Here is a 23,263-nt window from a genome sequence, read left to right as displayed (position 1 = left end):
ACTTGCAGGCCATGGTGACAAGCAGTGGACCATGAATTTCCACCGTGACTTTATGGGTAAAAGGCTTGTTCCTGTTCCCTGTTTAAACATTCAAGCACTGGCAGCGACTGGATAAGAGGTTAAAGTCACTCTGCATTTGAAATTCCCATTCCCACAATTAGAATAGCGTGTCCTAGTCCAATGTCCCAAAGGACACAGATGCATAAGAAGATTTGGACGCGAGCCAAGAAGTGGAAAATGGAAAATATGCCTTAAAGCAAAAGGGACTTTCAGCAGTTCAGTTTATTGTGAAAAAGGATCAGGAGAGCTTGATCATAATATCCGACTCCTCTCTCTGGGACTAACAACTCAGGGGTTCACTCCCTGGCTGAGAAGATCCAGCAACTTGAAGGGAATTAAAGAAATGCAGCCTCAATATAAGGTGCAATAAGAAAAGTAACCTTTAGAACAACCCACCAGCCACTGTAGCAGAGACATATCAGTTCAAGATCAACTGTTTTCCTAACAACAGTGCACCAATTTACACAAGAACTAATTCAGGGCGGCCTGTGTCACGCAGGAAGTTACGCTGGCGAGCCTAGCCGGCCTCCCCAGCTCTATAATCTATGGAAAAAAACCCTGCCTGTATTTCCCTTCCTCCCGTCCAAGTGTGTGAAAGGTCTGGCCTGCCCCACCGGAGGAGTTTCCGGGACAGCCAGGTTAGCGCGGGTAGCAGGCAGCCACGCTCTGCTTGCGTCCCAGACTGCCCGGATCGCTGGCCCCGGCGCTCCTGCGCTGAGACATTTTAGCTTTATAAGGAAGCCAGTCTGGGGGGATGAAATGAAGCAGCATTCTAGAGCTGAGGCTCCATGGATGACGAGTGCTGGGGATCTGACACACGTTCCTCTGACAGTTTTCTGCCTGCCTTCCCCACCAAAGCAGGGACATGAGATAGAGCAGGGAACAGCCGTCCCTGCGGTGCTCAGCCCATCACAGGGCATAGCCCTGCAGGCTCGGACACCCCTGCCATCGGGCTCCAGGCGTTGCACAAAACCCTCGCACCGGAGCCAGCAGCGTGCCCCTGCCTTCACGCCAGCTCCCCACTGCAGTCAGCGGCTCCCGAGAGAGCCAGGAGCTCCGCGTTCATCAGGAGCAAAAAGCAATCCCATCGGTCTGGCTGGGCTGGTGCCATCGCAGACATGTTGCTGGGCTCATTCGTAATGGAGCGGCTTTGCTTATTGTATAAGCTGCTTGTGCTTCCAGCTCAACTTTCTACTTCCCAGCTCAGTGCTTTTCAAGGGCCCCACACATCAAAATGGGTCGAAAACTGCCCTAGTCACAGCTTTGTGGAAGTTTTGTTTTGGGAGAGCGTCCCACAGCCTCCACAAGTAAGCTGGATCTGATTAGCTCAGAGGCAAGCAGTGCAGGAGCAGCTGCAGGCTGTATCTGCTGAGTGGAGATTTCCTCACCCGTAAGATTGCTGACAGATGCTATTGAGTAAAATACAGTGCTGGCTTTCACCACGAGTCAAAAAGGAAGTCCAGGCAAAAGCAGCAAGAGGCACGACGATGGCTGTCTTTGGGATAGTGCTGTAGGTACTGACACGCTCTGTGGGCATGCGTCCCCACCCTTTATTCTCAGAGGAATCTTTTATTAGCCAGATTATATGTTACAGCTCAAGGGCAGAAAGTAGAACAGGGATGGCTTCACAATGCCCAGTTCCAAAGAGAAATGGGCCAGACCTCACAGCCTGGCCAATTCAGAGGTGCCACAGTCCTGAGCAGATTGAAATACCTCTACTGAAGTGATGAATTAATCCTGAAGGAGCTAAGAAACTTTATAGGAAACACAGAAGCAGAGAACTATGGAAGTGAAATCAGATCCAGCTGCGATTTGCAGCAGCTCTGTGCTTCTGTTCCTGAAACGCTGCCTTCTTGCTGTGAGCCTTGTAACAGTCTTTCCCAGTATTTTGCTTTCTGGGGTATAGTCATAATGGATTTACAATGAACAAGATGTTTACTGCTTATGTTTGTACCCTGCTGACTCACTTTATAACAGCTCTTTACACATAAGCCTGCAGCTCCAGCACTCAGCCTCCAACATTTTCTGTGTATTTTAGATTGGAGCTGCTCTGTAGCCTTACCCAAAGAGAAATGAGAGTCCTTATGACTCGAGAGATGGACACCAGTGTCTCATAGTGTGCATAACAAGGTCTTTATTCAACAAGAGGGAGTAAAGAACGGTCTGAGCAAAGAAGCAGAAACAAGGAGCAGAGTGCTCTGTGCAGCTCTTCAGGTTCTGCATCAGGAAAGGGTCGTTGTCCTCCAGGCCAGAGCTGAAGAAGATGGGATCAATACCAGAAGCAAAGTCCTCTGCTCTGACTGAACAGAGAAGTACTTGTGTCCAGGAGACATGGCCACTAACAGCTCCACACAAGCCACCCAGCACTAAATAAAACCCAGAGAAGGGCCTCATAACCCCTGTCTCCCTGGATATGGTATGTGGATATGTGAAGGGACCTGGAAATCCTAGAAGGAATCCAGGTGTGGTGGCTGCAGCAGGAACAATGCTCATAACTGTTGTTCCCTGGGTCTGGTTCATCTCAGCTCATCTCTGATATGGATGCATTGAGGCAGATTTGATGTTTGTTTTTATGCCACTTGGCATTTTTCCTGGAGAGAGAAAAAAGAAAAAGAAAAAGCAGTGCAAAATGGGCTATATGAGAGGACATTTGCTCAGGAGCATGCAAGACTCACAACAACCCTCTCTGGGCTTTTCCTGTTCCGCTCCAGGTACCACACTAGGCTTACCTGCTACAGCATCTTCCAGCTTCTGACCTAACACAATCAAGCTCTTCTACAAATTGGCATCTTTCTCTGTTGAGAAATCTCCTTGACAGTTCCTGTGTCCCCCTGCTATCCCCTCAAATTCTCTCCTTGTTCCATCCTAAACAAGCCTTTCTCTTTGTCAGGAGGCTCCTACAGGAGTGTGGGACTTGTTCAGTCTCACAGAAGTACCCAGACTGATCTCCACTTCCATTCCAGAGAGGCAAACACAAGAGCCTGTATCACCTTCCATGTAGCATTATTTATAGTCAGGGTGTATATTTAAATTACTAAGCCTCCCTCAGATCTCTTAATTTCTCTTAACCACATCCACCTCTTGGGCATTATTACTCTTTGCTGATACCAATCACACATGGGAGTGTGTTCAAAGACATTGTACTAGCAGCTTACAATAAGTGTACAGTGCTAGACAAAACCGAGATGATCAGAAAAATAAACAAAGAGTGATTGAAGAGCAGCACAGAAAGATATTAAAAGAACACTCCTTCAGAAAGTGGAATGTGTGTTCAAATTAGAACAGAAAAAAAGGACAACTTCTGAAAATTAAAACTGTAGGCAGCAGGACAATAAAAGATTCGATGAGCAAATGGCTAAAAGAATAAATATTATTAAATTTTCTCAAACATATCCAAAGCGGGTCATTGCCTGCAATGAATTGGCAAGCAATCTGATATCATTTCAGCGCTAACAATCAGTAGACAAATACTGTTAGACATTACTCCAAAAGGGAGACTGAACAGGACTGCATGGTTCACCCACATTTGGAATACTGTGAGCGGTGCCAGTGTTCCCAGTCTTGAAAACAAACAGAAAAGGTGCAGGTAAGAGTGACAAGGATGGTCCAACATATATTATAATTTTCACACAGACATATTAAACAGAATAGGACTCACTAGCTGGGGGAAAAAAAAAAGATGGACAAAGGGAGGATGACATGACAGACTTCCAAAAAATGAAAACTAGTATGGAGAAAGTAACTGAGGAATGATTATTCGCCATTTCTCACAACACGGGTAAAAAGGAAACATGCAATAAAATTATCAGGCAAAAGATTTAAACATAAAAAGGAAATTTTTTTAAGCCAAACATGTGATAAAGCTGTGGGACATATTGCCATATGTGCTGTAGAAGTCAAAATTGTAATTCAAAAAGGAACTGCAGAAATTGATGGCTGCGATACCCACTGGTCTCAAACCAAACTCTGGCTTAAAATCCCTAAACAACAACTGCTGTCAGGATATACTTTGTTCCTGTATTCTTTCAGCCTCGGCTATGGGTGCTATCAAAAGCAGGATAGTGGGACTGACCTTTGGTGAAACCCAGTATAGCTGCTCTTACCAAAAGGGAACTTCCCGGTAACACAGGCTGGACAAGTGCTCTCGTTACCAGCACGCTCTGCTTGATGTACAGAAGCAACTGTCTTCCCATCCTGGAGACAGCGTTTGTGGGTATGCAGGCAGAAATCACAGGGGCCTTTTCTGTTTCCAGATCACAGTGGAAATTACTTTCTAACTCTTACAGAAATACATAATTAACTTAGGATTAATATTGTTGCTCAAGTTCATTTCTGAACAACAGTCATTATACAGGCAAGAAAACACCAATTAGGATATCCAATCTTCAAAATCTCAATTAACATGAACATAAGAATGACAATCCAGGGTTAGGCCCATAGGTCCCCCAGGACAAACCCATTCCTGACAGCAGAGGACATTTAAGGAGGAATACCAGAACAGGGCAAGCCTGCAGGGATACCTCTGCAGAATACCCCCTCAGCTTCTAACATATTGTGGGGCTCAGGGACTTGGAGTTGGAGATGGTATCTTCAGGATTAGCTGCTGACTGACTTTTCATCCAGGTATTTACCTGCTTACTTACTTTTCCATCTCATGTAAACTTTATCTACCTATCACACACTTGGCAATGTGCTCTACAGTATAATTATTTAGTATTCAGAAAAGTATCTCCCTTTCGTTCTGAATCTACAAGCTGATTATTTTCATCGGTGCACTTTTGTTGATCCTTCTGTATCATGGGAAACAGTGAACAATCATTCCCCATTCACCTGCTGAATACAATTTGGGATTTTATAGGCTTCCATACTTTCTTCTCCCTACCCCAAAGCTACCCCCAGTAGCAGAGAAGAGATCAGAACCGCACATAATATTGCAGGTGTGGGTGCCCAATGGATTTATACAATGATGTAATGATATCCTCTGTTTCTCTGTTCTTTTGCTAGTAATTCCTAACATTTGGTTTGCATTTTTGCCCCAACTGAACATCCAATTAATGTCTTTACAGAACTATTATGTCATGTGTCTATTTCCCAAATACAAGTAACTACATTAGAGTCCAGGTGCTGGACATGTAAAGTCAAATTGCTATGCCTATGTGTTTTCACTTTAGATTTAATACAAATGTAATCTACTATTATTAAGTGAAGTCAGTTGGTATATAAAATCCTTCTGTGACTCTTTACAGACAGCTTTTGTTTTTTTCTTACCTTAAATAACTCATTGTCATCAAACTTTTCCACTTCTATTGCCTACCCACAACTTAAATTTGACAGCAAAACCCCCAGCATAGATCCCTGCAAAACTACACTGTGATCTCCCTCCATTTTGATTCCTATGTTCACTAAGTCTATTATTAAAATGGTATTGCAGTGCGAGTTAAGAAGCTGAAGCTGGATGGCTGGGATCCATTTCAACCTCTGAGCCAATTTTAAGCAGGTGTTACTCCACTGTTACAACCTGACTCATGCTGTTAAGGCCAGAAAGGAACCTCTTACTCGGTTATATCTAAAAGGTGGCTGGGGAAGAATCTCTACATCTGCATTTGTCTTTCTTGCTCCCTGCATTTCAATTGCTCTCAGATATGCAATGTATTTACCTGGCTGTCCTGCTTGCGCGATCTGCACTCCTGCCAGCATTGGCTGCTGCTGAGCTGGTGCACCTGACATTGGGACCTGCTGCATGCCTGAAGCACCTGCAATGATGCCACCAGCTCCTGGTTGACCTGACTGGACAGATCCTCCAGAGCCAGGGGGTCTCCGGTTTGACAGTCCTTTCCCAAAGGCCACAGCGGCTACCAGCGCATTGGTATCTGCAGGGTTGAAAGTCTGCTTGTTCTGTCGTAAACCTGTAGAAAAAGAAGTGATCTTGGAGCATTCTAGCAATCAAGTCTAAAAAGTAGCATAGCTGGTCCTGAATTTACTTTTCTGCTATTTTGGTGCATGTAATAGAGATCAGCTTCTAGCAAGCTGTCCTACAAGAGTCTCAGCAGGATCAAAGAAGCTGCAGAATCCAGGGACAGTGGTGATCCATGAACTTCTCCACTGAGAGCAGGGCATACGCTGCTCAGGGAAGGAGGACAGAGAGAGCCAACTCCTCCATGCCCATGAGAATGTTCCCAGTAAAGGCATCCTATGGTAGGTAACAAGCACTGTGTTTTAGATAAACAATGGCAACATCCCCTTCTGGAGACTCATGAGCAGCATGGTGTCTGCGAGTTTTTCTACCACACACCTGCCCAGTTATAGTATTAATCCTGGAAACCAGACAGAATCTGTGCTTGGGTCCTTGCTTACACTGTGTGTGTGTCAAAGATGACCAAAAAAAATCCCCACTACCTTTGAGAGTTATGCATAGCACTCCCAGGAATAGTGAACAGCTGATGGCCGAGAGCAATAAAATACGGATGTCCAGCATCAGAGGCAGAACCAGAAAAGGCTGACCATGAGTCTGAAGCAGCCATCATCTAGAGGATGTCACACAAAAGCCTGCCAACAAACATGTTGTGGACTCATTCAGAACATAGCTAAGGGGTTTCCCATTCACTGCCATTACATTTTCACAGCTATTTTTATTAATCCAATTTGATTGGGATGTTTTCTTGGTAAATATTTACCACTTCCTCAGAGGGGGATATGGCAAAGGGCTGGAATGACCTTCCTGCCATGCATAGGTGACACAAGCAGGACACCTCGCACCCACAAGACCCCTTTTCAAGTTAGGGGGCTCCAGGACAGCCAGCCTTGCATCTTCTGGAATGCTTTCATCTATGCTGCTCATCTGCATTTCCCATGCTTCAAGCTCTCCGATTTACCTATTTTGCCAGTACTCTCTCAAGCCTGCTGTTTGGATCCTGTACCCCACTTCCACTTCAGTAACATACCTCCACTTTCAGATTCACGCTCCTCCTTACTGATTTTCTCCAGCAGATTTGAGCACATTTTGTTCAGACTTTGGATCTGTTTCTGCAAAATGAAAACCATCAGAAACCGCCAGGATACCTCCAACTCAGTACAAGCCAGCAAGGTAAATGAACAAGCTTTCTCTTCCCAGGGTCTGTGTAACCAAACATAAGCATTTTGGTAGCAGAGCCTAGAGAGCCCAGTGCTATGCATGCAGGAGGGCACTATGGGGATGGGATAGCCTTCGCCTTTCTCTGACTGGTCTGACGGCACCTCCTGTGAACAGCCAGCAGGCTGGATACCCTTGGTTTCTGAAACTGTGGAGGAAATCAAACCTCAGCTAGGGTCAGCTGGCGTAATCTCAGACAGAAAAGGACAGAGCAAAAAAGAAAACTGTCAGATGGAAGGGTGAAGCAAGCAGAGTTAAAGGGCATCTTGTGCCCTTGGACTAAGAGGCAGAAGTATCAAACTCTTCTTCACCTACCTGTGCCACATCAGGGCTAATTCGAGCTGCATCTGTGATCAGCTGCTTCTCCTGCTCCTCCACCTCAGGGTCAGGCTTAGTTCGAAGATGGTCAGGCACGACCTCATGGCTGAACACCGGCACACGCCCCTCTGTCTGCCGCTGCAATAGTTGGACAAGCCAGACTCAGAGCCTCCTCCTCCAGCCCAGCACTCAGACAGCTCGAGACCAGAGCACAGGCCACGGTGCTGGAACAAGGCTGGTAGCATGCTGTGGGGAAACCGTGATCTGGGGAGCATCAGGAAGTTTCAATAATTTGTCTATGAATTCCTGCACTGTGCCTCTTTAGTCAGAGCAACCCACGGGGGTCTGCAGTACAATCCCACCAACGTGGCCATGATCAGTTTAAATGTTTTCTTGCTCAAGCAGAGAATAAATGTTGCCAGCGCATGCCGGAGGTTCTGTAGCACACCCCATGTTGGTCAGATGACAAACAGTGCACATTTAGATGCAGATGTCTGACAGAAACAGCACAGCTACAGCAGAGAAAACCAGGAGCTTGCAAGGAGACCTCCCAGTTACACAGTATGACATTATCTCTTTCAGCCCCAACATCATGAAAATAATGTATTTATGGACAGGAACACCTCCTGTAAAGTGTATCCAGTGCAAGTGCTTGTAGGGGAAAGCCCCCCAGCAAAGCAGGTCCCAGGCAGAACTACTCATCACCTTTTCTTTCTCTACACTCAGATCTGAGGAATGCCAAGCACAAGGAATGGCAAGCTGGAGCAGATACACAAGCACTTTCTGATACTCCAGAGGGAAGTTTCTTACCATGATCTCCTCATCACGGTCTGGAGACAGCACTAGGGGTATGATAACCTGGTTTCGCAATAGTGGGGTCTTCTCATGCTTCAGCACTTTATTCAAGGTGTTCAGCTGCCCTGAGAGCAATGCAAAGCTGTCCAGAACTGAAGGCCTGGGAAAGCAAATAAAGAGGACAGAACATGGAAAAGGATGTCACAGATGGCCTGTATCTCTTCTTCACTCAAATGGCTGAGAAGTGAGGAAATAACACTATTACTCCTCAAATCAGTCTACTCCAGACAGCAAGCAGTAAAACCGAGGGCTGAATGTGCAGGTGTGGACAAATCCCAGTCCCTGCTGCAAATAGCCCAGGGACATTACAAGCAGTACCACTGGAAGTGGCAGTTGTTTGGGATCTCAGTCACATACACAGAAGCAACGCTCTCCTTATCACTAGCTTTCCCAGTGCAATTCTAGAGCAAGGCCTGAGAAACAGCCAGGAGAGACAATATTTATAGCTTGGCTGTCCAGACTAAGCAATAATGAAGCAAAATAACTGATAATCTTGTCTAGGAGGTCCCCTTCAGCTTGCTCTCTCTGGGGGATTCATCACCTCTCCTGCCTTCTGCAACATTAACTATAAACGCTAACTGCCTGTGAAGCTTTGCTGCAGTGGTAGACACTGTCTAAGATACCGTATAGTTTATTAAGCTGTAGCTATAACATCTTTATGCTCCATCAGGAAGACAATGCCACCTTGCAAGTCTCTCAGACTGTCTGGTAAAAACATGCAGAACCAGCAAAACACAAGAGCTCAGTTTATACCATAGCCAGAAAAAGCCAGAAAGGTCAAGAAATGCAGAACCATTGCTCATTTTATAGCGTATGTGGGTCTCTAAGATACTTTGTCTGAGAAGCTTCCAGTCACTGCAGATGCAAGTCTAGTTCTCATAAAGCATCTAGATTAAAAGGTGTTAGCATGACTCTGTTACTATACAGCATGAAACCAATGGATTTCAAGTGCTTTTCTGGTGGAAGGCGTGTAGTGGTTCCTGAAGCAGAAATGTGAAAAGCAAATTTAAATCTACTGACAACAGGCTAATGGCTTTTAATTATACTTTGTCGTCCTTTGAGCCGCGTCTGGAACAGCTTCAGCAGTGATCGACAGTGCCCCCAGCTCTGTGAGACACCTTACCATGTGAGTCGGTCATACTCGTTCTCCAGCTTGTAGATAAAACTGACCAAGGAGTTCTTCAGGTCGGCCACCTGACTGATGAGCGCCTCCAGGGTCAGCTCCAGCTGCTTCTCCTCTCTCTAAAAAAAGACAAGGGATGAGGACAAAGCTTAACACCCTCCCAAGATGTTGTGGATCCACACACACGCATCCATAGTCCAGTCCCTCCTACAGAGCCTCCTTTTCAGGGGAAGCAAACAGAGACTCTGGAAATAAAAATCCTATGGTTTCACATTGACCCCTTCCCCTTGGGTCAGGACACTTAGGCAAGAGACTTGTGCCTGAGACAAACCCTTGTCTAGCTGTCCTCTTTAAGATCTAGATGAGTGTAGTGAAGACATTATCACTTACATCTGCTTTTTACAACATCAGGCAAAGTCATCAAAGTTAGCTCGTGCCACCTTTATGACCCATTTAAGCTAACCCAGCTCAAAGTAGATTAGCATTCCTTCAACCTTTTCTGACAGCAAATGTGGGCACAGTGATGCCTTCATCCAAAACAACCCTTTGCAAAATGAGTATCAAGTCCATGGCCCAAAGACTCCAGTTTCTGCCCTTCACCTCATTCTTTACTTTCTTCCTGCCCAAGTGCCACTTCCAGCTGCTAAAGAAACTGGCAGCTCCTATTCTACTTGTGCCTTCCCGGCTGCAGGAGGCCCTGGCGTGGCAGAGGCCGCACATACCGACACAGGCACACATCACCTCCTGCCTTTTGCTCTGGATTACGTCGTTTAAATAACCCTTTCCACTGACGTCCCCAGGTGAGGGAGGATGGTGACAGAGTGTCAGGACAGGGGTTCTGTTGCCAAAGACACCAAGGCATACACCTGACTCTTGCAAAAACTCTCTAGAATCTTATCTATTCTAATTTATTCATACTACCGTATTGCGCAAAATATAATTAAAGTCCTGGCCTTAATGAACTGCTCATGTAAGTCAAGAGCTGTACAATAATAATCCATAAGGAGGGTGGGACAAAGGAATCAAATAATAGAAAGGGAATGCTGATTGGGAAAGAAGATAGAGTCACTCAGGCTGTTGGCATGCTTGCTATTGGGTTTGTTGTTGTTCTGTTTAAATACACTGAACCAGCGTGAGCTTCACTGGAGAGAGGCATCTTCAATGTTCACGAGAACACAAAATTATTCTATTTTATTTATAGTCTGACAAGGCTATAAAGGCTTTTTTTAGTAATCCCTGATCAGACTTCACTTTACTTAGGCACCTTAGAAGAAATGGCTGATTCAACTCTGGTTTTGATCCCCAGTCCATGGAGCGGATTCACGAAGCGGATTGCTGTGTTCCACCTCGCGATACAAACACTCTCCTCCATCTTGTGATGGGAGTACGCAGTTCCTGTGCAATTAAGAAATGAGTCTACAACTGTTTGTGCGCACTGTGTTTGTGCAAGAAGATTAACTGATGCCTGTATTACAAGTTGGGCTGGTAGCCAGTGTCTTACTGCAGGGGTGGCAGGCATATGCACCTGTGACAATTCACCTGGCCCGTTGCCTGTGCTTATCCAAGAAGCTCTGAAGAGGATGAATGAAATCCTATTGCACTGGCATTGCTCTTATGGCAGCAGAGTACTCCAAGCCTCCTTCTTTCGTAGTCTCTCTCCAAAGCCATTAGGAGCTGGAAGCAGATATAAGCGCTGCAAAGCACGCATGCAATAAGACCGACCAGAGTTTCCAAGGAATGCTGTCCCTCTTGCAGGCATATGCTATATTCCAGCGGTGCTTTAAGGAGTTTGTTAGCAATACTAAATTGCCCCGAGGTAGTAAAGATAGGGCTTATGGGAGGGGTTGCTGAAGGACCTCCTGATACAGAGCAACTGAGGTGTAAAGGTGAAATTCACAGTAGGTAAATGTAAAGCAACACACGTGGCAAAACAAAGGGGAAAAAAAAAACCCAATCCTGACTTTCCATACACAATGACATTCTCTGAGCTGATAACGTTATCGCTCAGAAACAAGATCTCAGGATTATCTGAGGGTAACCCGTGAAAACATCTGCCCAAGGCTCAAGAAGCAGTCAAGGAAGTAAAAGCGATAACAGGATGTATTAGGAAAGCAACAGAAAACTAAGGATCATTATGTCATTGTATAAATGCATGCCTTATTTGCATCTCGAATATTATATGTCACGCTTGTCCCTCCAACTGAAAAGGGATATAGTAGGAATATGTACAAATAAGGGCAACACCGATGATCAGGAATATTCATCAGTTCCATAGATGCAGAAGCTAGAAAAGAGACCAGTATGTGCGGGTGGCTGAAACGAGGAGAGACAATATAGCAAACCCTACAGACGAGGACTTGCAGGACAATCCCTTTTCACTTTCTTTTCCGGTAGGACAACGGGAAGACTTGCATGAAGCCAGCAGGCAGTGGTTTCAAACAAACCAAAGGAGGTTGATCTCTACAGCCCGTTAACCTATCATTAACCTCTGCAACGCTTTTCCATCAGACATTATGGATGCTAAAAATTCACAGCGCTTCAAGAAGGAACTAGATCCTTCTTCCATCAGTGAAAATTCATTCAAGGCTATTAAACACAAGGGATGTGCTAGCAATGGTTTATGCAGAATGACATCAGTAGCTTATTTTGCTCTCACAACTTCTTTTGGGCATCGGCTTCTTGGCTAGCAGCCAAGCCAGGCTGCTGGGTAGGTGGACCCAAAGGTTTGATGGCTCTTACCGAGGGCTGCAGCGAGGGCTGAGAGAGAGAGGCCCGCTCAGACAGCCGTACACACGCTCACCCCACAGCCCTGCAGCGAGGGGAGGTCGCTGCACAGGAAAGCACGGCACCAGCCGCTCGAGGCCGAGCTCCGTCTCCCCCCGAGGCTGCTGCAGCCCGGGGTGGGTCTGACCCCTGGCAGCGGCCGGGCCGAGGGCGGGCAGCCATCACCGCCGCAGCCACCGCCAGGGCCGGGCCAAAGGCGGCAGCAGCGCTGGCCGCTGCCTCAGGCCGAGCCCCGCGGAGCTCGGGGCGTCCGTGGCAGCGGACACCGAAACGCGGAGCCCGGCCCCGCAGGCCGCGCTGGCCTCCCGCCCGCGGTAAGGCCCCGGCAGCGGCCCGGGCGGGCCCGCAACGCCTCGCCTCCCCTCCCCGCCCCGCCCCCGGCCCGGCCCGCGGCCCGCTGCTCCCGGACGGGCCGCAGCCGCGCTCAGCCCCGGCCCGGCCCGGCCCGGCCCCGGCGCCCCTCACCTGCATGGCGGCGCCGGCCCGTTGCCACGGGAGAGCGGCGCTTCCGGGTCAGGCCTGCGCCGCGGGGGCCGGGCGGGCGCCAGGGCGGGGGTCAGAGGGCGGGGGGCGGGGCCACGCTGGACATGGCGGCCGCCGAGAGGCCCGACTCAGAGGTGGGAGCGGACCGGGGGAGCCGGGGCCGGGCCCGGGCCGAGCTGGGGAGGGGGGAATCGGGAGCCGGGGGCAGGAGCGAGGTGCGGGGTAGCCGCGGTGCGGGGGGACAGGGCCGCGGTGGGGAGCGGCGCGGCTGGCCTGGCCTGTGAGGGAAGGCGAGGGGTGCGGGGCCGAAGCGGCCTGGGTGCGGGGTGCCCGCCTGGGTGCCCTGGGGTGACCTGGGCCGCTGTGCTCTCGCCACAGGTGGAGGAGGCAGGGCATGTCTTCCTCCTGATGAAGAAAGACTATCGCATCTCCCGCAACGTGCGCCTCGCCTGGGTCCTCAGCCGACTCCATCAGGTCATCTGGGCTGTGCCCGAGCCGGAGCTGGTGAGTTGGTGCCCAGGGCTGGATGGTGTCGCCACGGCCTGATGTAGCAAGCTGGCTCTGCGCCTCTCATGAGCAGCTGGACCCTGCAGATCTTAACCCAGTTCCCTTCTCTGATCTTTTCTCTGTCTTGGCTTGACATTCTGTCGTATATCATATGCTTGTTCTTGTAGGTGAAGTCAGAAAATGAACTTGATGTTCTCAGCATCCTGCCTAACGGGTGGCAGCCAGACGAGCCTGTCCAGCCCAGGCCCTATCTCCTCGTGCCCTCTACGCGGGTCACCTTCCTGGCCCGCCAGTACCGATTTGTGATTGAACTTGATCTGAGCCCTTCCACGGGGATTGTGGTAAGGACAGAAACTGCCTCTTTGGGGTGTTCTGCGTTCAAAGGCTTGACCCGCTTCTATTTGCTGAGAAGGCTTATTCCTCTCTGTGTTAGTCTTGACTTTTGCAGAAGCCTTGCTTTTCCCAGGAGGGCAGCATGTAGTCCTCCTAATTAGGCAGCTTAATGGCAGATCCTGTTTCTCTGCTGAATACTCAATGCGTGACTTTTGTTTACGGGGAGCTGTCATTTTAATCCAGTTGCCATTGCAGAAGCATGTTTGCTGTTGGCTCTGTGTGGTGGGGCAACCAGCAATGAGACTGAAAGTCCTAGATGATGAAAAAGCTGTTCCCTTTCTCTGTTTCTGCAGGATGACTCAACAGGGGAGATAATTTTTGATGAAGTGTTTCATGCCCTTTCCCGATGCTTGGTGGGATTGTTAAGACCCTTTCGTATCCCTGGCTCAGACATTATCTACCAGCCAGAGATCTTTGTCACCATCCAGGCTTATTCCTCCATCATTGGCCTGCAGTCCCATCAGGTGAAGTTCAGCCTCTCCCTTGGCACGGCTTAGCGTGTGAGCAGCTTGCTGTATGGGCTTCCTGTGAACACAAAGGAAAGTGGGGGCATGTGGTAACTGGGCTCTGCTATCTGTGATGCTGCAGACTTGTCTTATTAAAATGTGCAGCCTGGTGCGGTGGGGAAGTGTATGCAAGCAACTTCTCCTTTCTGGGCAGGAAGCGGAGGTTTCTCCTGGGGGAGCAGGGCCCAGCAGAGAACGCCGCCCACAGGCACGGTCTCAGAGTTGGGCCACAGGGAATATTTCCCTCATGTCAAATGTGTGCTTGTTGTTGTTGTTTTCTTGTTGGTTTTTTTTGTTTATTTTTGTTGACTAATTCTTTTTGGCCTGTTATAATTAGCTTGAAGCATTCAAGAAGAGCTGGTGTGCCCAAAAGCTTGTCTGCCTGCTCCATCTGTGTAGCAGTGGTTTATTAAAAAATAATTGCCTCCTCCTACAAACCTTGCTCTCTTTTTGCACTGGTATGAATATGTTTCTCCTTGCTGGAGAGAGCAGCTGGCCCCAGTATTGAGATTATCAGTGAGATTTTACTTGAGCCAGGGAAGGTCTGTTTAATAAATTGAAATCTGTTTTATGGTGCCAGCGTGGTTTTTGAAGTTTATCCTCGATGCCTTCCATCTCACAGTATTTTCACATTATTTTCACATTTCTGATGGTGTATTTCATCCCTTTGCTAATACCAGGGAAAGTGGGTGGTAAGAGGAGGAGCCTGTTAGTCTACGCTTGCTCTGTCCCTCTCTCTCCCCAGCCTGCCTCTGTCCAAGCCTTCTGGGAGGCTGCAGCCTTTAATGGTCTGTCTAGTGCTTGAAGAGCATGGCGCTCGCTTTGGTCCATTCTTAGGTCTTACCAAAGTAAGCGTAGCAGGAATTTCTCCATTTGCCAGTGATGTTTTGTGTGTCATCTTGTGCAGCTATCCTACAGACACCATCATGCTTTGCCTCGGTATCTCCTCTGTTTACACTAAATTGAGCACTCTGAAGTTGCTACGTTTTTCTTCTTTGGATCTCTCTAAAGACCCGTTTATTGTATGAGGCCAGGAACTGTAATCTCTGGGTACAACTGGATAAGCTTTATGTTCCTTTTATGGAGGAAAAGGAATATATGTGTATCACTCATCCAGGAAAGCCTGTCTATATTGTAATCATTTACTTTTCCTATGTCACTATGAGATCTTGCCCATCTGTGGTTGAGGGAATGTGGATAACGTGCAGTGTCCCACCCGTCCATTGAGTTCTTTGTCTACGCGTTGTTTCTTTTTTGCCTCCTGGTTGTGGACAGCGATTGCCTGTACAATGATGGCATCTGTAAACACAAGTGTCATCCCTGTCAGCTTGGGGCATTTCTGTGGTGACAGGCTCACTCTGTCATATCACTCAGCCTCTTTTGTAATGTCCAGTATAATTTTTTCTTTTCTTTATTCAATTTGCTGTTCCTTTATCCAGCCACTTACTGGAAGATAATTGGATCAGTCTGTAGGTGAGTTAGGTTGGAACAAACAGGCCTTCCTTAGAAACATCAGACCAGAGTTAATGGCATCTAACAAGGATCCCACATCGCTTTCTCCTGACAACTGCTTATCCTGGAAGAAAGCAAATGAAGTAGAAATTTCTTACCCAAGAAGGAGATTTCCCACAGAGTGATGTGAGCATCTGCTGCGGAGTGCACTGCAAATGCCACAAGACGGTTCTGCTCACAGGCAGTTGGCCCTGAGCAGGAATAGTGAGAAGAGGCCTGTGCTGTACCTGTACTTTGTCAGGGATGTGTCTGAACTTCACTGTGCAGAACTATGTTCCTGTGTACCATTTTGGGGGCTGCTACTATAAAACCTTAACTTGATGACTGTCCTTTGGCCAGGTGCTATTCCAGGGCTGTCAGCTGGATGAGTCGAAGCGAGAGGCCTTTCTGCACCAAGTTTACACGCAGCTATGTGCCTTTGAGAACAAAGTGGCAGAGATGCTCCAGCAACAGTACGAACCCAAACCGCAGGTAAGGAGGGCAGAGGTGGTTGGGGTCTCTTGGCTCCCTGGAGATCTGCACTCTGAGGCCTCTCTGGGGTGGGGTGGCAAGAGGAACAGCAGCATAGGTCTGGAGAAGGAACATCTAAGGAGTTTGTAAGATAACTTTGTGGGATCCAGTAATGAGACTTGAACACTGAGGAAAGCAGAACCAATAAGTGTTTAGAAGGACTGTTGAGAATGGTTACCTTCTGCAAGATCACTGTGCAATAAAGCAGCCTGACTTCTTGTACATCATGGGACAAACTGCAGGATGTGCTTTCTCTCTGAAGAAGATGGTGGGAGAGGTGATTATGCCCCTATCATTAATCTATAAATAGCTGTGAATATGCCCTTGGCCCTTGTTACATTTCTTGAATGAAAATATTTCCTTGTTACCATGAAAACTGACCATGAAGCTGAATAAACAGCCAGTGCAGTTTCTAATGCTCCTTGAAATCTGTGGCAGATACTGTTTAGTAGCCACGGATATAGGTATCAGCAAGTTAATGATAGCACAATAAAATACAGCTTAGGATGAAATAAAAAGTGAGACTGTAGGGATTCAGACTGTCTATGGATATCTCATCAAGATCATCTCTCCTGATCTTGGAAATGAAGAATGTGAAGATTACATTGTGATACTGCCATGTTCACATGGCAGTCAAAATCATATCTATGGGCACTCTCCTTGCAGTCAAAGGCATTCTTGGCCTGGATGAGGTTATTTAGTCCTTATTTAGCATTAGTTATTAGAATTTGGGCAAAAAGGAAAAAAAAGTCTTAAAATCAGATGAGCAAGAGGCTACTGGTGATCTATCGCAGCTGCATATCTGAAGTGCCTCAAATCTCATATTCTACCTGAAATTTATATCTTTGAATGCTAAGACTGTCAGTCCTGGAACAGAAAGAAGATTGCAGGAAGTAAATACCTTTGCCAGTGTGTCCAACTGGTATTTTTTCAGTGCTTTGTATGCATTCCTGCTTGCTGCATTATTTCTGTCATGGTAAACTACCCTGTAACTTCTCCCATGCAAATGGGGGAAAGAGACGCGCTTTCAGGCCAGAGGGACTGGTGAGTCCTGCCACAGGCTGTGGGGTGGAGGTGGGAGGCCCCAGGGGAGGGGCAGGGACTGAAACTTTTTTACTTTTGAAGTTGCATTAGCTGTATCGTTGTCAACAAGTGTCTGAAGTTAAGGATGGCAAATTAAAGTGATGGATAGTCAGGTTTTTTGCTCACAGCCACAGACTGCTCCCATTTGTGCAGAACAAAAGTTTACTTAGTTCTAATTTTCTTTTCCCAGCTCCAATCATCTGTAGCTTTGCAGGGGAGAGTCTCGCCCATTCTCTGTATTAGCAGTAAAAATGAAGCAATAGTTTATTACAGGGTTGAACTGTCAGAGCCTTCTGGAGATGAGGGGACTATGACTGCAGTAGGTTCCTCACCGGTGTAATTATACAAATTTCAGGCTTTGCCTGGGGGATGTTTTTCATAGAAGATGCAGGAGAAGCCTACCTGTGTTTGCTTATATCAGCACTGCATGACGAGTGCTGTTTGAACAGAGTTAAATGTATAGGCACTAGACTTTGGCCTTACAAGGCTCCTTACCCCCTCTGCTGTAGTGCTTCATAAGGGAGACATAGCCGTCTCTACCTCTCCAGTGTTTCTGGGCTTTGCTTGAGTAGATGCTGAATAGCTGCAGCTTCTGCTAAATGACAAAGAAAAAAGAGATATTCACCATCTCTTTAATTGGAAGCTGCTTTGCTCTGCAGAGGAGCTTTAGTGACCCTAAAGTGTCTCATCTTTCCCCTTCTGTGAGAAATCAGCTTATAATACAGCTCTGAGCATGTTGTCCCTTTCCTCCATGCCTGAGCAGCCTTGCCCAGCTGTTCTAAGGGGCCCAAGTGACCAGGACTTTGAGAGCACCTGGAAATTAAAGCTAGAGGTGGAGTCTGCTGAAGTGCTCCAAGGCTGTGGTACCATGGGGCTGCTAGACTGACGGCTGTTTGTGAGAGTGAGAACTAGGGCTAGGCTGAAGTCTGCCCCATGGGGCTTTGTGTTTTGTTTTGTTTTTTTTTTACTTTTCCAGGTGGATTTGTCGCCCCTGAGCCAAGAGAGCCCTGGTGACGTGCAGGAGTCATCTGGGAGGAAGCCCAGCATGTCTGTTGTCACTGCCGATGTTGGCCTCGTCAGCATGGTCCGGCAGGGGATCCTAGCGCTGCAGCTGCTGCCCTCCAACTCCAGCGCAGGTTGGCTTCGTCCTCTGGGTTAAAGTTTGCCCAGTTGTTTGTGAAGGGTTGTATTCCTCCTGCCTTAGGCTGAGATTAATTTAATAAGGGCTGGTGTGTGGACCCTTCTGTTAGGGATGAAATTTCAAGAGCAGCTTTTGCTCTGCACTCTGTGGGCAAATTGTGGTGGTGGGAATGGGGTGAACAACACTGCACCACATGCCGTGTGTCAGCGTTAGGGAATTTGTGAGGAAGCACAGCTGTGACTGTTGCTCAGGACAGCCCAGAGTGTGCAAAACTGTGCCATGCTTGAGTGCTTCGCTGTACCTAGTCAGGAAGTTTGCCAGCTCCAGAACACCTTGGAAGCTCTAAACCAACCTCAAGATTTTCCTTTCTGCTTTTGCCCTGCCTGAATTTTATCTCTGTTGGATATACTGAAAGAGTGGTAGCTGGTTGAGATGGAAGATGCACTAAGATACTGCCTTGTCTGCAGGTATAATAATAATTACAGATGGTGTGACTAGTGTCCCTGATGTGGCTGTGTGCGAGACTTTACTCAACCAGCTCCGCAGTGGCACAGTGGCCTGCTCTTTTGTACAGGTATGTCTGCCGTTAGCAGAGAGTGGGGGGGCTGCTGCCTGCCAGAGGGAGGAAGGTGGGTTGCTGTCGGTGGTGTTCACCTCCAGAGGGGAAGAGGGGACCTCTCTGCCTGTTTGAGGCCTTTACCGGTCCTCTGCCTTGTCCTCAGCACTGCTGTACTCTCTCAGGTATCTTCTTTATCCATCCCATAGGTGGGCGGTGTCTACTCATACGATTGCAGCTTTGGCCACGTTCCCAATGTGGAACTGATGAAATTCATCGCCATGGCCACTTTTGGTGCTTACCTCTCCACGTGCCCTGAGCTGGATCCCCTGAGCCTGGATCTGAATGTGTATCACAAGGCATTTCTGCTGTACTCTTTTCTGCGTACTGGGGAGTCCCTGAATCCAGAGTACTACTGTGGTGAGGAATGTGCATGTCCTCCTTCCAGCAGACGGATGTCTTACCGCACCTTTCTTTGGGGTGACTACCCCAGGCTTGGTTATGCTGATAACCATATCAGGCTTGGTTATGCTGATAACCTCCGGGCCATGCCTCCTGTAGGCGCTGGGCACTATTGGGCCCTGCAGCCTCATCCGTGACTCCCCTCCTGGTTCCAGGAATTGGGTGGATTGGGGAAAACTAGTGTCCTATTTTGCACCATTTCCCTTTCTGTGGACTTCACTCAGCAGACTGCAGTTAGGCCTGCTGTGTTGGAACTTGGAGGGGGTGAGAAGCTCTTGTCCGACCTTTCCTGCACACTGGCTAGCTCGCAGATGAGGACGTTCTGGAGAGCTTGTCGTAATTGGGCTTGCAGATGGCAGTTTGGATTGAAAAACTATACCACTGAGAACCGTCCCAAATGCCTCTCTTGCTTGTTCTGATTTTGTGAATGTTAGTGACTGAGAGTACGCCAGGAGAGATTAGTTACCAGTAAAACATGGAAACACCCTTTCATGCCCTGACGATACGCTGGTGCCATCAGCGCTTTCTGTAACTTGACAGCAGAAGCTGCATACAGTGCAAGTTTGAAGAGAGGTGGCCTGGGACTTGGAAATGTTGAATCTTGAAAAGATCGGGTGTTAGTGGTTTAAACTCAAGGCTTCCACATCCTGATACCTTTTAGAAAGCACCTGGGAATTCAAGGTTTTCCAGGGAAAGGGGTAAAGCCCAAAAGCTTGCTGTGCAACTGTTGCAACAGCTGTGCAGTTTCTGCCTTTCTAGGCTAAATGTGTAACTCCAACGCGTGCCTTGTCAGAAAGGCTGTCCCAGAAGAAGCAGGGCCTGCCACCCCACCCTGTCCCTCTCCCAGGACTCTTGGCCACACTAATGGACCTGTTTGATGAGTTGCAGAATCAGGAGTGGGTATAAGTGGTGCCTGAGGGATGTACTGTTCTTCAGGCCAGCAAGTGTTCTCGCAGCTTTTGTAAAGCACTTTGGGAGGGCTGTTGCTGTAGGATGAGGAGCAGGGGAGTCGCTCCCTCACAAACCCCGTCTTTGCCGTTTGCAGTGTCCCAGCACAGACTGTTCAATGAGCACCTGGTGTCTGCAAGCAGCAACCCTGCTCTGGCGATGAGGAGGAAGAAGCACACTGAGAAGGAGGTGCATGCTGACCTCGTCAGCATTGTCTCAGTCCGACTGCGCGAGGGCTACAGCATCCGTGAGGTCAACATCACGAAAGGTGACTGTGCTGCGTTGGGGGCTGGAGGCTCGGATAGGACTCTGTTCTCAACTGTTTAGAGGCAAGTGCAGGGTCTGCCATCTCAGCAGTGGCTGGTATTGTGGAGGAAGGAGCCATTTTCTCCAAACTCTTAAGTTTGTTTTCATGAATAATTGCCTGACACAGGACTGTCCAGTATTGTTGTGCACTTGCCAGGCTCATCCTCTATGGCTATAAGTGCCTGGGGAGGGACAGACAGACCATGACCCTCTGTATCTTGGAAATGAGTCCCTACAATTGCAGGGAAACTAGTGACAGAACTTGGGGGTTTGCAGAATTTTCTGGGATTTCCTCTATATTTCTGCTTTTTTCATTCCTCTTTAGTCGTTTGCTAGATGCACTCCAAAATACTAACACAAAGTTGAGCCCTTTGGTACAACAGATTTAATGCCTCCAAACTGCAGTCTTCCAAAGGAAGAAATTGGGGGAAACAAGGATATTGTTAGGTGAAAATGCCAGATCAGTCAGGACCATGACCAATACTAGAAGAACATAAAACCTTCCACTGGTCCTGTTCTCTCATATCACTCGCGAGAGATTATGGCACCTGGACTGTGAGAACTAGCTGCTGACTAGGGACCTTCAGGGGTCTGAGTTTCCCAAGAAGTGCCAGTAAACCCTACCTAACTTTCCATCTCCAGCTTTGACTAGTGGCAGTGCTTTAACTGAAGGGGAGATGAAAAAATCCAAATGCAAGTTATGAATTGCAAGCAAGAGAAGAAATTATTCTTGACCGTCACAATGACCAGCAGAAAGCCTGGAGGATGGGATTCTTAAAACACAGCGTAAACATGTACAACACATGGTGATCCAGTGTCTTCACTATTCTTTTTGGGATATTAGTACACAGAATATGTTTTATGTCAGAAAATCTAAGTCTGGGATGTAACTCCAAAATAATTCCAACTTGCCATATGATGTTTTCTATGAATTTACTGTGATCTGCCTTAAAACCATGTAAATATCTTATGCCACTCCTCTGCTTGGAAGATTGTCCCAGAGCTTCATCGGTCTTTCTCTAGCTTCCTTTCTCACTCAGATCAAATTAGACCTGTGTGACTTTATTATCCTTAATTAAGTTTATCCTCCTCCTCTGGTATCGCACAAACATATTTAAGAACAATGCCTTTCTCCCTTGTAACCTTCCTTTTGGCAGGTTAAACAAGCCAATGTTTCAGCCTTCTTTTGTAAGGGCAGGCTTTCTTTTCTGTGTATTCATCTTAATAGCACTTTCCCCCCCCCAGTTGTTCGCTTTTCACAGTTTGGTCTCATATTTCTTGAAACAGTTGATAAGAGTGTTGTAAATGTGGTTTTATCAGTGCCTTATTCAGTAACACTGATACTCCCCTACTTCTGAAGTAAAATACTATATCTGATAGACCAGGAATCACATGAGCTTTCTCCATGATTGTGTTGCATTCTTAGCACAGAAATCCCTGCGTCTTTCATGCACCTTTGCTTCCAGCTGATGAGTCCTTAGGGGTGTTTTATTGGTTTTTGCTTGTTTGTTTAGTAGTCCCTAAATGTGCTATTCTTCACATAATAGTACTCTTAAGTTCATCTGACGCAGTTCAGCTCACTGTTCTGGTGTGATGACTGGGAATTGCAGTTCTTGTGCCTTGATGCTTCTTAGAAACTGAATGGATCTAAACCAGCTTTTTTTGGGAAGGTTGCTAACAGTCATATCAGGTGGGATAATTTCTAAAGTTGGTCTTCCAGGAATATCCCTAATTTCTTGTTTCAGGAGTTTTCTATTAAAAGTAAGAATCTCCTAAGGTTTCCCATTGAGACAGCTCTTCTAGTAATGTCTGCAGATTGCCTTCGCTAATCTTCTGTAGGTGTGGCATGAGATACTTCCCTTAAATCCAGGCAGATTAGGTCAATTGCACTCTGCTTGTCTAGGAATGTCTATGAAACAGTCTGACAAGTCAGTTTCTGTCCAAGCTGTGCTCAGTATTGTGTCTTTTATCCTTCTGTGCACCAGTTCACTTGCAGCTTGGACAGCACTGGAGAAAGAGCCTTTCTTTAATCTGGCAGCAATGGTGAAGTGCTCTTGGTGACTGTGAAGTCCTATATAGAAATGCTGGAAGAGGTAGCAGGTGTGAATCGTTCAAAAAGCAATCAGACATGTTCACGTTGTATCTTTTTGCACAAAGGTGTAGCTACAACCTCTGGCTTGGGATATCGTAAAGCAGCAAATTCCTGGACTCTGGAGGAAAGTATCAGAAATATCACCACATGTTCACCATGCTCCCTGCACTTCCCTGTAGGTATCTTCCTGATGCCTTTTAGCCCTTGGAATGCTAAATGGATTGGTCTTCCATTTTTACAAGAGCAGAGAGCAGAAGAGCAGCTGCACTGGATCAGAGTTACCTTCTGTGGTGAATAGCTTTGGGCAGGTGCACAGGGAGGAGTAAGAATAGGGTAAACGTACATGATATCTCCTTTCTCCTTTCCTTTTTCCTTTCCTTTGAGCACTCTCTAGCTCTTTGCAGCTCAGAGGCTCCCTGAGCCAGAAATACTTTCTGTGTATTTTGATGAAGTTTTTTTAGAAGTGATTTAAAAAGTAAATGTCTGAGCTATCAA

The 23,263-nt window shown here is 47.2% G+C and overlaps 2 protein-coding genes across 12 annotated transcripts in view; one reads left to right on the top strand and one right to left on the bottom strand.

Moving 5' to 3' along the window:
* Window positions 1–2,169: 2,169 nt before the first annotated feature.
* Window positions 2,170–12,803, bottom strand: MED8 (mediator complex subunit 8). Its single transcript, XM_087731639.1, has 9 exons — window positions 12,735–12,803; window positions 10,750–10,880; window positions 9,486–9,604; window positions 8,318–8,462; window positions 7,505–7,645; window positions 7,002–7,083; window positions 5,718–5,966; window positions 4,133–4,339; window positions 2,170–2,651 (listed from the first exon to the last, which is right to left on the bottom strand). The coding sequence occupies exons 2-9, from the start codon at window positions 10,855–10,857 to the stop codon at window positions 2,587–2,589; spliced, it is 1,116 nt and encodes a 371-aa protein (XP_087587765.1). The 5' UTR covers window positions 10,858–10,880; window positions 12,735–12,803; the 3' UTR covers window positions 2,170–2,586.
* SZT2 (SZT2 subunit of KICSTOR complex) overlaps window positions 12,745–23,263 on the top strand; it is a 59,386-nt gene continuing 48,867 nt past the window's right edge. For 8 of the 11 annotated variants that reach the window (XM_087731621.1, XM_087731625.1, XM_087731623.1 and 5 more), the window contains exons 1-9: window positions 12,746–12,886; window positions 13,131–13,256; window positions 13,427–13,600; window positions 13,946–14,116; window positions 16,010–16,141; window positions 18,240–18,399; window positions 18,872–18,978; window positions 19,170–19,380; window positions 20,468–20,638. In XM_087731621.1, the coding sequence (XP_087587747.1) occupies window positions 12,857–12,886; window positions 13,131–13,256; window positions 13,427–13,600; window positions 13,946–14,116; window positions 16,010–16,141; window positions 18,240–18,399; window positions 18,872–18,978; window positions 19,170–19,380; window positions 20,468–20,638 (1,282 nt within the window). In that variant the 5' untranslated portion in view covers window positions 12,746–12,856. Of the gene's footprint in view, window positions 12,887–13,130; window positions 13,257–13,426; window positions 13,601–13,945; window positions 14,117–16,009; window positions 16,142–18,239; window positions 18,400–18,871; window positions 18,979–19,169; window positions 19,381–20,467; window positions 20,700–23,263 lie in introns of those variants that run through there. The other 3 variants (XR_015698765.1, XM_087731627.1, XM_087731628.1) reach the window with 3 other exon arrangements.

Source organism: Nipponia nippon, unplaced genomic scaffold (assembly GCF_047370975.1).
Source record: "Nipponia nippon isolate SJK-2023a ecotype South Korea unplaced genomic scaffold, ASM4737097v1 scaffold_5, whole genome shotgun sequence".
Classification (NCBI taxonomy): domain Eukaryota; kingdom Metazoa; phylum Chordata; class Aves; order Pelecaniformes; family Threskiornithidae; genus Nipponia; species Nipponia nippon.
This window is presented reverse-complemented; position numbering and strand designations above follow the sequence as displayed.

What these genes read in the sequence shown, in the direction of transcription:
- MED8 (XM_087731639.1), bottom strand. Translation starts at nt 10,857, where the DNA reads ATGGAGGAGAGTGTTTGTATCGCGAGGTGGAACACAGCAATCCGCTTC. An exon ending in GAGTATGACCGACTCACATG is followed by an intron (nt 8,463 to 9,485) that starts GTAAGGTGTCTC and finishes TTGCTTTCCCAG; the next exon opens with GCCTTCAGTTCTGGACAGCT. An exon ending in TATACTGGGTTTCACCAAAG is followed by an intron (nt 2,652 to 4,132) that starts GTCAGTCCCACT and finishes TTCTCTCTCCAG; the next exon opens with GAAAAATGCCAAGTGGCATA.